General features: G+C 43.5%; 1 protein-coding gene across 2 annotated transcripts in view; it reads left to right on the top strand.

Annotated features, from left to right (window-relative positions):
* The window catches only part of LOC138038011 (sushi, von Willebrand factor type A, EGF and pentraxin domain-containing protein 1-like), a 30,494-nt gene that overhangs the window by 9,707 nt on the left and 8,287 nt on the right, over positions 1–12,500 (top strand). For both annotated transcript variants that reach the window (XM_068883838.1, XM_068883846.1), the window contains 3 exons: positions 323–570; positions 1,641–1,755; positions 3,375–3,497. In XM_068883838.1, the coding sequence (XP_068739939.1) occupies positions 323–570; positions 1,641–1,755; positions 3,375–3,497 (486 nt within the window). The remainder of the gene's footprint in view (positions 1–322; positions 571–1,640; positions 1,756–3,374; positions 3,498–12,500) is intronic.

Below are 12,500 nucleotides of genomic sequence, written 5' to 3'. Positions count from 1 at the left end.
AGGTCACGGGTCAATTTTTACCAATACAGAAAGTACTTAGTACTATCCTAAACATTCATAAAAGCTAACCTTAGGCCTAAAAACTTTTGTTTAGGCCTAATTAGGCCTAAGGTTAGCTTTTGTGAATGTTTAGGGTACTTTCTTTATTGGTAAAACAATGCCCTATGATCTGTGGCCTGTGACCTCATGAATTCCTTGATTATATTCAAGGGAAAAACACCCTAATTAAGTTCCCAAACACTACATGTGATTCTGAAAGCGTATTATTAAAATGAAGAAACAGCATCAAGGGAAAAGAACAATCATAATTTCCATTTTGCAGGTGATTGTCGTCAACTGGTCTTCCCTCAGTTTTTTTTTGTTGCTAACAAACGCCTTGTAAACCACACCATAAAGACTGAAGACGTCCCGGATATGGATTATTGTGAGTGGCTGTGTTACAAAGAACCCAATTGCGTCAGTGTTAATTTTGAAATCGAAGCACAAAAATGTGAGTTGAACAACGCCACACACAGAAAACATGGTGCAGAGCTCGAGGACAACGATAGTTTCCTCTACCATGGAGCAGATGTAAGAGACAAATTTATGTTAGGTTCGAAACGTGATTGCAATTATTAAAAAATATGTATGTTTAGCGCGCAGCGGCTGACAATCGCCATTAGCAAATAATTATGTTATTGGGCCATCATAAGGTTTTACAGAGAAGTTCTGCACGCAATCGATTTGGGTTTTTCCCGGAAATTCCCTCCTCGGTCTTCAGTTATCGAAAAGGTTCCGCTCTGATATAAGTCACCGCTTATCCAGCCCCAGCATTAGTTTTTCTCTCGAACACTTTTCGGTACAGTGACGAATATCACAAGGTCAAATCTTAGTTCATCTTTAAGGTCTATCCATCTATCTAGCTGGTGCAGACCCAACGTAAGTCAATTTCTTTTCGTTTCCAGTTGTTACTAGGCAGATTATATCAATTTTAATTCTTTTGTTCCCAACGTTGCTAAGCTCGAGTTTTTCTTCTGGATTCCATGTCCAGCTACTTTGTTTATAGTAGTAAACTTGTCATTATGTTATAGTGTTAGTGTTTAACCTGTTAGCGTGAAGTTAAGCCACGATCTTCTCTATTCGTAAGGACTCCGTGCGGATCAGTTCTTTCATGTTAATTTATTATTGTTAGTTTGTATTCAAGTTAACTGTACGGTTAGGCTTTACGGCACGTTTATGCCTACCACCGAGTTATTAGTTTTGGTGCCGAAATTCTTCAGTTGTTTAAAACTTGTTAGTTTGAAATAGATTGATTGTATTCTGTTCCAATTGTTCTATTTCAGTTCGAACCAACTTGCGATTTCTGTCTTGCATGCCCATTCGCGATCTTTGTTAATTCTGGCGTGAGGTCACAAGCCATTAAATTAATCGTAATCCATCTATGTCGAGTTCAACTTTTATTGATGCACCCTGGTTGAAATTATACAAATACAATTTAAACGTATCAAAAATTAATCCATCTCTGTTTTTTTCTTTTCCGTTTATCTGTTCCTGTCCTTGTTTATCTCCTCCTCCTCCTCCTCCCTGGTCCACCTTGGCAAAATCAACCATAAATGATTTTCTTCTTGACCAATACTGACACCCAGTTTCTTTGTTTCTAGAGCGCTTGTGACACAGACCATTGTCAAAACGGAGGTGTTTGCCAATCAGGCTACACAGACAAAGGATATCGTTGTGTATGTCTTCCTGGATTTACATCTGATCAATGCGAACAAGGTATAATGCTATAAGGGACGGTTCATTTTTCATGGGATGGGGGGGGTGGGAGAGCATGCAAAAACAATGGCTTCAAAAGGGGTCCAGGGCAAAAAAAAAAATGAAGGAAGGGTGTGGGGGGGGGGGGGGGGGTTGGGCAGAATAAAATTAGGGTGGAAAAGGTTTTCAATTGATGAAAAATTCTTCTGGTTTATTCACGAAATATAAACATAGCACTATATGCTAAATCAGTTTTAAAATAATTCTCAGCAAAGTTTACATGACAAAAAAAATTATAAAGCTTTTAAAAGTAAGATCGCCGTAACAGTAACAGGTTTTTATTTATATATTCATGAATTGTGGTGTTGCAACTTCTCAATTGGGACCAAATTCAGTCATATTATTAATGCCCCACTCACACCAGCAAGACATGTTTAGTTATTTAAAACAGGTTTAACAGAATAGCGACAAACAACATTTCAGAAGAGCGTTAAATGGGAGCATGGATTTGTGTTTTCATTGTGCCATACATCAGTTTAAGCAACTTCCAGGAAAAAAAATCAATTTTAACCGTGTTTGACAAAACTGTTTTACAAATATGGTTTAGCTTTGGTGTGAATTGGATATATTAAAGTCGAAATATGACCGGAAACACAAAAATTACCCTAGTCATAAGAAGTTCTTGCTATATGATGGGGGGGGGGGGGGGGGAGTGATGCCAAAAAGTATTGCCTGATGAGGGGGGACCATGCAAGATAAGTTCGGGTGGCTGGGGGGGAGGGGGGAGGCATACAATTTCCAAATGACTCTCCCCCACATCCCATAAAAAAATGAACCGTCCCTAAGGCAACAAAAAATCTGAACAAATTATATTGTTTACAACTTTTGCCAAAGTCTTTCGTTGTTATATAGACCAATGAGTAACTTCAGCAAGGATGCAGTACGTAGATTAGAACACATGCGGATCATATATGTGTACATGCAAAACGGGATATGCTGGTGATCAATACAATTGTAATGATAAAGAAAAAATCGTGTGGGAAATAATTAGTAACTCATCTTACAGTAACACCACTGCCAATATCGACACCGTTGATGGCGGCAATGTTCACGTTATTTGCTGTCACACGATAACAAAATTAAAACTGAGGCCCTGAATTATTTTTCTAGATGTCAATGAGTGTTCATCGGGAAAACAGACCTGTAGCACTAAAGCAGTTTGTACCAATACCGAGGGTTCATATCACTGCACCTGCAAGAACGCTTAAGGTTATAGTGGAGACGGACGAAAGTGTTCATTTGAGCTCATAGATGTAGCTGAATTGGAATGGAGTAGGATTATTTAATTCTTAACCATCGCTTTATTCCATTCAGTTCGTTTTTGTCATAAATCTCATATCAGACACACTCCGGCAGATATTTGGTGCTGTACAGTTGCTAATTAACATAATCCTCCAAGGAATCCTTCCCTTTAAAAGAAGTTTTGAAAGGACTGAGATACGCAAAGAACATATTGCTTCTATTTTTAAACTTTGCCGGTTTAACAGAAATAAATCGTGTGTTAGACAAGTCGTTTTGTCACTCACCGTTAGTTTTAAAAGTGCCAAGTCAGCCTTTTTGCCCTTTACCTTCGTACCTAGATATCGACGAATGTTCAGGGGACAAGAACAACTGTGACCCTGATGCAATATGTACCAACATCGAAGGCTCATATAATTGCACCTGTAAAGAAGGATTTTTTGGAGATGGAAGAAGCTGTGCACGTAAGTTTCTAAAACTACGTTTTACCATAAATGGCAGGTACAGTTTGTTAAAAAATGATCATTTGATACTCGGTTGGGAAAAAAAAATACTCTTTTGTAAAAAAAAAAAGCTTTTCAGGGGAGTCCATTTGAGGGGGCTCTGTCAAGGCAGTAGTATACCTGGCTTATATACGGCTGCATATCATTTGCATAAAATCTGTATACTGGAAATAGAGAGTTTGTATGGGCATGGTGGATGTTATGCAAATGAGGCTATATTAGCCTCAAATGAGGCTATATTATGCAAATGAGGCTATGTTATGCAAATGAGACTATATTACATTACATTAACTAGTTTACAATGTTTTTCGGGGGACTTTAGCCAGACTGCTCATTACACAGTTTACAATTTTTATTTTAGGAAGTGAAAGATGCCCCCGTCCAGATAAGGTCAGACCACAACACCGGGGACTACGTCCCCTACTCTTATCGAATAGTGAGTGGGTTCTTTAACGTCCCATACTATTTAATTTCCAGCAAGGGTTATGAGACGGGACCTCCGGTTTACAGTCCTTATCCGAGAAGACTTGAAAATCTAACCATTTGCAGATGAAATTGCAAAGGCAGCACGTTCTCGTCAGTTATTTTAAGTCCCTGAGTGTTGGTCCGGCCGGAGTCGAACGCGCGACCTCCCGCAGGACAGCCCGATGCTGAACGAACTGAGCCACCGGTACGCGGTGGTAGCACCGAGACGCACAAGAATACGCCACACAACGGCTCCCTGTAACCCAACACCGCTTGCACTCAAAGGGCATCTTCCCAATAGCAATTAATTATTACACGCTCTCTAGTGACGCGAACTTGGCCTATGGTTTGGGTCATATGATCAGGAACGGCAGAAGAATGGCTGTTACTCGTCAGCGCTCTGAAATGTTCCGTTTATTTCCTGTCCTGTAATCGACGTTTTGTTTTCTCGATATAGTAACCATCACAATCCCAGCAGCTAGCCTTCTAAACTACTTTAGACCTAAGGGAGCGGCTGAGTCTGTCTTTATAAAGGAATAAAGACTTAATTCGGCGAGTGTTTCTGAAAATAAGCGTGGGATTAAAACAACCATAGAACTTGTAAATACATGATTTAAGCTGTTGAGTGACAATTTTTCTTTGAATACCTAGATAAGGTAAAACAATGAAAATTTCTTTTTTGGGAACTGTAATAAAATCCTTAGGTTTGTTTCGGTGTTAATTGACTACATCGTTCATGTCATAAGAAACAATACCACGGGGGTAGCCATTGCGTGACAAATGCCTCTTGAGCTCATCTAAAGCAGACTGTGGCAGACAGAGCGATAAACAGATTCGCAGACAACGATAAGTGAGTGTGCGGATGAGGTTAGTTTTGTATATCCGGGGTGTAAAAGAATCCCATTGAGTGTAGAGTCCAGTGAACGTTTCTTTCGGTAGATGGAAGTGGGAAAAGAGAAAATTTGGTTTTGGTCACCGTACGACCGTACGGCAACCCCTCCATGTATGCCAGAGTGACCAGTATCACGTGACCATATCACGTGAGTCCCAGTAATCCTGGTTGATTTGTGTCAACTATGTGGACGTCAGCTCTTTTTCTGCATTTGCTTTGTACTTCATTGGCAGTTTTGAAATGCCAAGAACTGCTAGCTTGCCTTCAGAGTAGCTGACTAGTTTGCGTGCACACGGATCAATGCATGGGTTGCTTCCAGTCATCGTCTTGAATTCTCTGGCCAGGAAAAGATGTTGACTTGAGATCCCGTGTGTACCTCCAGTCTTAACCTGTCCTTATACTGGCAATATCACGGAACATTCATCATTTTGAACTTCAACCTTGGTGGTGATGGCTCCAACAAACAGGTTACTGTTGCAGTGGTATTCTTTGGTTCCTTCTTCAAGCCCATGAACTTTATTTCGTGACCTGCACATGCTCCGGGAATGATGCTGTCTCTGCCAATTGTGTCACGTCTTTCCATACGCAGGGCATTTTGTCACGCCATGTCTTGTTCCGCAATTCCTGCAGTAAAACATCTTATTTGCAGCTGGTTTTTCCTTCTTGTCTGAAAGCTGCTTTTTGAGGACTGATTTGCTCTTCTCCTTGCCAATACCATCTACTAATGAGTCACTTTCCTGTTCTTGAAGTTGCTTTTCCAACCACGTCTAGAGCTTTTTCAAGGGTCAGTTCTTGTACTCTGAGCAATCTTTCCCTCGTCTTGCAATTATTTACACCAAGCACAATTGGATATATGACGAGAGTTCCTTAGTTCCAAATTCACAGGTTTCATTCAATTTTCTCAGTACAGTCACATATTGGTCGATAGTTTCGCCGCTCTCTTGAGCCCTTGAGAAGAACTAGTATCTTTCGTAACTGACATTCTTCTCGGTTCACAGTGTTCTTCAAATTTCTGTAATACCTTGTCAATCTTTGTGTCATCACCTTCTGTGTCCCATGTTAGCGTGTTGAAAACATCGGTAGCATCATTGCCGATGACTGTTAGTAGCATGGCCACTCTCGTCGCACTTTCTTTCTTGTTTATTCCAGTGGCAATTTCATAATTAATAAACTTCTGTTTGAACTTCTTCCAATTTTCGGTATTACTGCCGCTTAAATCAAGTGGTTCCGGAGGTCGAAGGCCAAAATGCATAGCTATTTCCTATGAGTTTATCTCTTGACTTGTCGTAGGTACGTTTTCTTATGACATGTGTGTTGCACACTGAGCGGACGGAAGCATGGATTCGGACTTGCACTAAAAACACACACACATTCTGAAATGGCGGACAACAACAACAATGTGTCTTTATTCTTCCCATGATTCCTTGCTACAGTTTTGTTGCTGGGGGGAGGGGGGTTAACACCGTATTCCTTAACCTAACTGTATAGGCCCTACACACTCCCCCTTATGAAAAAAAAAGGTCGTCCTCGACATTAGACAGTTATCTAAGACTGGCGTCTGCGGTTATCAATACACAAGTCTCCTCTTTTCATTCCTGAGGTCAAGTGGAAAGGGGTGATCCGGCCCTAACCACAAAGCCACGAGTACAACCACTTAAGACTTGTATACACATACAGTTTGGAATACTGTTAAGGTTCAACGACTTCCACTGGCAAACTACTAAGTGTGATGTTGTAAAGTAACAAGTGCAACTTGTGTTCTGTCCTCTTTTTTTTTGTTAATCTTAATCACAGAAAAAAAAATTCACAAAGTTCGTGTTAGGATTTTTCTGATCACTTTAGAAAGGATATGAGCCAACGTATCCGTTTGGTGTAGGATAAGTAACTGGCCAAACAGAGTTCATGCACACATTAGGAATTCCTCCAAGGGGTCCTGGTACCAGGGGTACAGGTACTGGTGCCGCTCCCGCATTGTGGCTAATTAAACACAGTCCCGCTGGTTGGTAATAGCTCGGAGTTCCAAAGCTGTCATAAGTTAGTAAGGTAGGTGGTCTGCGCTCCCTTATCGGTCTCCCTTCTCCTGGTCTGACTTCTGACTGCTCTATTACAGATGGTTCAAGGACTGGATCTGTCGGTGGTTGTATCTGCAGGTCAGGTTGGTAGATACTGGAGGCCGCCTCCTCATCAGCGCATGCCTGGTTGGCTGAAGTCTCCTTGGCTGAACAGGTACTGTCTGACAACGTGCTTTCTGGCTCTACGGGAGTGAAGGTTAACATCCCTACAGATTCTTCTTCAGAACTGTCTCCGACATTGGAGGCCCTGGTGACGACAGATGTGGCTGGGCAGTTGGCAACTTCCGTTTGGATCTTTTGCGGGTGTCACCGGGCCTTGCTTCAAAAGGAAGATCATTGCATGGTAGTAGAAGGTTGCGGTGAATCACGCGGTGTCGCCCTCCCCCAGATTCAGGCATAATTTCATAAACTGGACTCTCTTCACCTTTCCGTTTCACTACCTGGTGGATGATGTCTTCCCAGTAGGACCTCAGCTTCCCAGGGCCGCCTCTCTCACTTAAGTTTCGTACAAGGACTCGGTCGCCTGGCTTGAGTACTGGACTGTGAACTCTCCGGTCATACTGTTTCTTGCCTCTGAGTCCAGATAGCCGAGATTTCTTAGTGGCTATTCCGTATGCTTCTTTCATTGCCTCTTGCCACTCGTTAACATAAGCTGGGTAACTTGAGTAGGCAGTGGGTTTGGTGCCAAATATGACATCAATTTGGAGTCTTGGGGATCGCCCAAATAATAGAAAAAATGGCGAATATCCTGTCGCTTCATGGCGAGTGCAATTGTAAGCATGAACCACCTTTTGGAGGCTGTCCTTCCACTTGGATTTCTGGTGCTCAGGCAAAGTTCTTAGCATGAATAGCAGTGTTTGGTTCAGGCGTTCTGTCTTTCCGTTTCCTTGGGGATGATAAGGCGTTGTTCGAGATCGGACCATACCACAGCATTCCTCCAGCCGATGGAACAACTGATTTTCAAATTCACCACCTTGATCATGCAAGATTCTTGCCGGAAACCCGAAACGTAATATAAAGTCATTATACAATTTGTCCGCTGCTGTTCGTGCAGACTTGTTGGTGGTCGCATACGCTTGGGCAAATCTTGTAAAATGATCAACTATAACCAGGATATACTCGTATCCCCCTTTGCTTTTTTCAAGGTGTACAAAGTCCAATGACACCAGTTCGAAGGGTGTGCTACTCTGTATGGTCTCCATTGGTGCTTTTGGCAAGATGTTTGGTCTCTTTTGTTTGATGCAACTACAAACATGCGTCATGTAATATTTAATGTCTCTTTTCATCCGGGGCCAATAAAACCGTTCCCTGGCAAGGTGAAGGACCCTTTGTGTCCCTAAGTGTCCCATTTCTTCATGTAGCTCTTTGTAGACCATTCGATGAAACTTCTGCGGAAGGACAATCTGAAGATTAGGGCCACTTCTGCGCCGGAGGATTCCATCTTCTCCAACTGCTAGTTTACTCCATTCACGTGTACTGCAGGTGATGCCTGGCGCCTTTCTTGTGCTGCGAGTGGTTTGCCGGTTTCCTTATACCGAATCACTGCACTCATCACCTTGTCTTTCCTCTGAGCCTCGTACAGTTCCTTAGGTGTGAGAAGTTGCACCCTCGGTTCATAATCCACATTCATAATGTGTCCCATTTCACTTGGCTCACAGGATAGTGATAGGAACCAAACTGGATCTCCTTTCTGCTGGGTATTCAGTGCTTCCACTGTGGCGTTAATTGAATGCGGTTCTACTTCTTCAGTACACATGTCTATGAACTGTTCCATGTGCATCCTAAAGAGATCCCGGTTGGCTGTCCCTGGTCGGTACTTTATCGTGAAGTGGAAGTCAGCCAGCTCTGTTACCCAACGATGTCCAGTTGCATTTAGTCTCGCCGTAGTTAAGACATAGGTCAACGGGTTGTTTTCTGTGTAGACTGTGAAGTGCAGGGCATAATACAGGTAGTCCCGAAACTGTTCAGTTATGGCCCACTTAAGTGCCAGAAATTCCAGCTTACTGGAGTGAAGATGATAGTTCCATTCCGCTGCAGTTAGCGCACGAGATCGGTAAGCAATTACCCTTAGTTGACCGGCCTGCTTCTGGTAAAGTGCTGCCCCAAGGCCCTGTTCTGACGCATCTGTGTGAAGAATAAATGGCTTGGTGTATTGAGGGTAAGCCATCACAGGTGGGTTACTAATAGCACCGATAAGCTTATCGATTGCGGCTTGGTGTTCACTGGTCCAGTTGACTGGCTCCCGAGATGATACTTGTCCCTTATTTCTGACTGGTCTTGTATTTCTCCTCTGAGTTCACCGCGGCGACTGTCCTCTCTTTTCAGGTTCTTTAAGAAGATCGTAAAGGGGCTTTGCAATCTTGGCGAAATCACTAATGTACCTCCTGTAATAGCTTAATAGTCCTGTTAGTTTACGGACTTCACCCACAGTCTCTGGCATAGATTCTCTAAGACTCGTGACCGCTTTAGTAGTCTTGGGATCAATGCTGTGTCCAGACTGATTTACAATTCGGCCTAGATAGCGGACCTATCTCCTGAACAGACTACACTTGCTTGGCTTCAATTTCACTCCATATTTGCGCAGGCGTCTCAACACTATTCGCAAATTTTCCACATGTTCTTCAAACGTTCCACTATAAACTATAAACTAACATCGTCCAAGTAAGGAATGCAAATCTCGTCGCGGATACCTTCCAAACAATTTTCCATGAACCGCTGAAAGCTTGCTGGTGCATTACTCAGCCCAAATGGAATCCGAGTCCATTCATACAGACCCCAAGGTGTGATGAAGGCAGTCAGGTGTCTGCTCTCTTCCCGAACAAAACCCTGATGGTATGCCTTTCCCTGGTCTAACACTGAAAACCAGGAGCTCCCTCCAAGATTATGCAGTGTCTCTTGGATTCTTGGTATTGGGTGCCTATCTATTGTACTGTCTTATGGTTCAGCTCCCTGTAATCCACGCACAGGCGTAACCCTCCATCTTTCTTCCTTACACACACCACGGGAGATGAATAATTTGACTGAGACTTAGTTATCCATCCCCGGTTGAGCAGATCTTCAATGTAGTGTTTAACTTCAGCATACAGGGGACGGGGAATCGAGGAATAGCTCTTCTGGACTGGCATGGTGTCTGACAACTTCAAATTTAATTAAAGTCCCTCTATCCATCCCATATCATCATCATCTTGGGAGAATGACGCAGCCTCCTCCTCTAGCATGGTCATGGCCAACTGGCGTTGACTTTCTTTCAGGTCACCTAACACCACGGCTGGTGGACTTTCTTTCATTAGCAGCTTCCCTGTTTACTTGATGTTGGGGTACTGATGGGTTTCCATCCTGGAGTGAGGTACCACCTGTTCCCTTTGGATCCACAGCTTTCGAACGAGGGAGGTCCTTTCTTACTACTACCAAAGGGGTAACCGACTGCACTAGCTGCAAGTGTCCCAGTAGCGTTCGCCGGCTAAGGACTACATCATGCTTTGAGGGGTTACGGACTGTAATGTTCACCCTGTGTGGCGACCCTCCTGGTAGGGTGAGGAGCTGCTCTACAACTTCCAAGTCAGCTGGCCAAGGCATACCTGGGTCTGGTTCAAATAACACTGGTGTCCTCGCCTCTAGAGAACCACAGTTAATTCTACACGGTACTGTCACTGCGTGCCCTCGTGGTACCGTCAGATTGCGCTTACCATTCTTCAACACACCCATGTCCTCTATACTTGCATTTTGCACCAAATCAACCAACCCAGTAACATTCTCCAGTGCTACATCCTTTAAAGCCGTATTCATGATGTCAACAATGGAGCTGCTTCCTTCGGTTTCTCTATCCTTCAGTACTTCTTCTATTACATGGTACCCAATGATTGGAGTTTCCAACTCATCTTTTGCAATGAGGAATGGTACAGTTAGAGAACTTGATGACTCTGTGTCCGACTAGAGCTGAAACTGTACTTCCACCCACCCTTCAAATGGTATGGTTCCACCATTTGCTGTTCTTAAGTTCAGTCCTACATCCTCGCCAAGCAACTCTTCAATGTTCCTTAACTTTGAGGAAGGCAAATATTCCTCAAGCCAGCTCTTGGACACAATAGACACCTGTGCACCCGTATCCCAAAGGGCTTCGACTGGGACTCCGTTGAGAACACATGACACCTTACACTTCTTGCCAACCAACCTTGCAACTACCACACGCTGCCTGGGTGTCAAATGACTAGCAAATACATAACCATCCCCCCGAAGTACTGGCGAACTGTTCCTAGCTTCCAGTTGCTGGATCGCTTGGCAGAGACCCTTGTGACTGTCCCAGTGACGTTTCTGACAACTTCGACCACAATAACGAACTGCTTTACAACCTAAACATTGTTTTAAACTTTGTTGGGATCCTGCTGCAATCCTCTGACAATTAGCACACTGGTGGGACTTTATAAATCTGTCCTGGGGCGGGGCTACTTCCTGTCCCTCGGCTGTAGCCCCCGCCTGTTTCCCGGCCCTGATCTCCGTTTCCGACATCCACGGGCCCAATGGTCACTACTACCACAAATGTGGCAGTGGTCGCACAGCTGCCCCTTTCCTTCCTTTTGACAGTCGATACAGCCCCTTGGGCCCTGATACCCTTGCAGATTCTGATTTACAGGTAGGGGCCTGGTGAAACGTTCCTCATTGGTTAGATTTCTCTCAACTGATTCTTTTAAAGTGGTAAGTTCTGAACGGACCGCTTGTAGTGCCGCCATGAACTCCTCTTCTCTAGGACTCTCTTTTCCCGGGGAGTTAAGCTTCTTAGCGGTTGCCCCTTGTTGGATGGATCCCCCTTCCCCTTGTGATGCATGCACTTCGTTCACCCTTGGGTTCCTTTGACGAGGGGTAGAGCCCAGTTTGGATTTTCTTTCACTTTCTTCTGAAACTACTACATTCATTTGTTGAATTAGATCCTCATCCTGTACATCTGGTTTTTCTAATATTGGTCTCAACCTGATCCGAATGGCCTCATCTTGAAGACCAGTGTCTATTGCATGTAAAAACATTCCCTGTACTAGCTTTAGATCATATTTCAACTGAGTATCAACCTCCTGCGAGGCAAACAGGATTTTTTGTCTTGTATCGAGGGCTCTGATTAAAAAGCTTTGAGGATTTTCCTGTGGCTCCTGAACTAAAGTTGATAGCTGTCTGTACAGGTCACTCGCACTCTTCTCCTGAAAATGGGATCTCAGAATACGTCTTAATCGGGGGAGTGTTAAGTCACTCAGTCCTTCTAAATAGCTTCGTAATCGCATCCCTCAATTAATAGCCCTGACCACTGCATCAACAACCTCTTGTGGCTTGTAGCCCTTTTGCAGTGCACCTTCAATTTGTCTCACTATACTCACAAAACTCAATTTGTCCTTTTGCCCTGGTTCCCCGATTTGGCCAATGATCTTTAGTTCTCGTTTAAAATCACTTGGTTGGAAGTATAATGACTTTGACTCACCGTTCGCCTTCACCTCCTCTTTGTTGTCAACATCCTTCTCCGGTGAATGTGCTTTACCCATGGTCAATGCCTCA

This window comes from Montipora capricornis, chromosome 1 (assembly GCF_036669925.1).
Source record: "Montipora capricornis isolate CH-2021 chromosome 1, ASM3666992v2, whole genome shotgun sequence".
Taxonomy (NCBI): Eukaryota; Metazoa; Cnidaria; class Anthozoa; order Scleractinia; family Acroporidae; genus Montipora; species Montipora capricornis.
The sequence above is the reverse complement of the archived record's forward strand: the minus strand, read 5'-3'. Positions and strand labels throughout refer to the sequence as shown.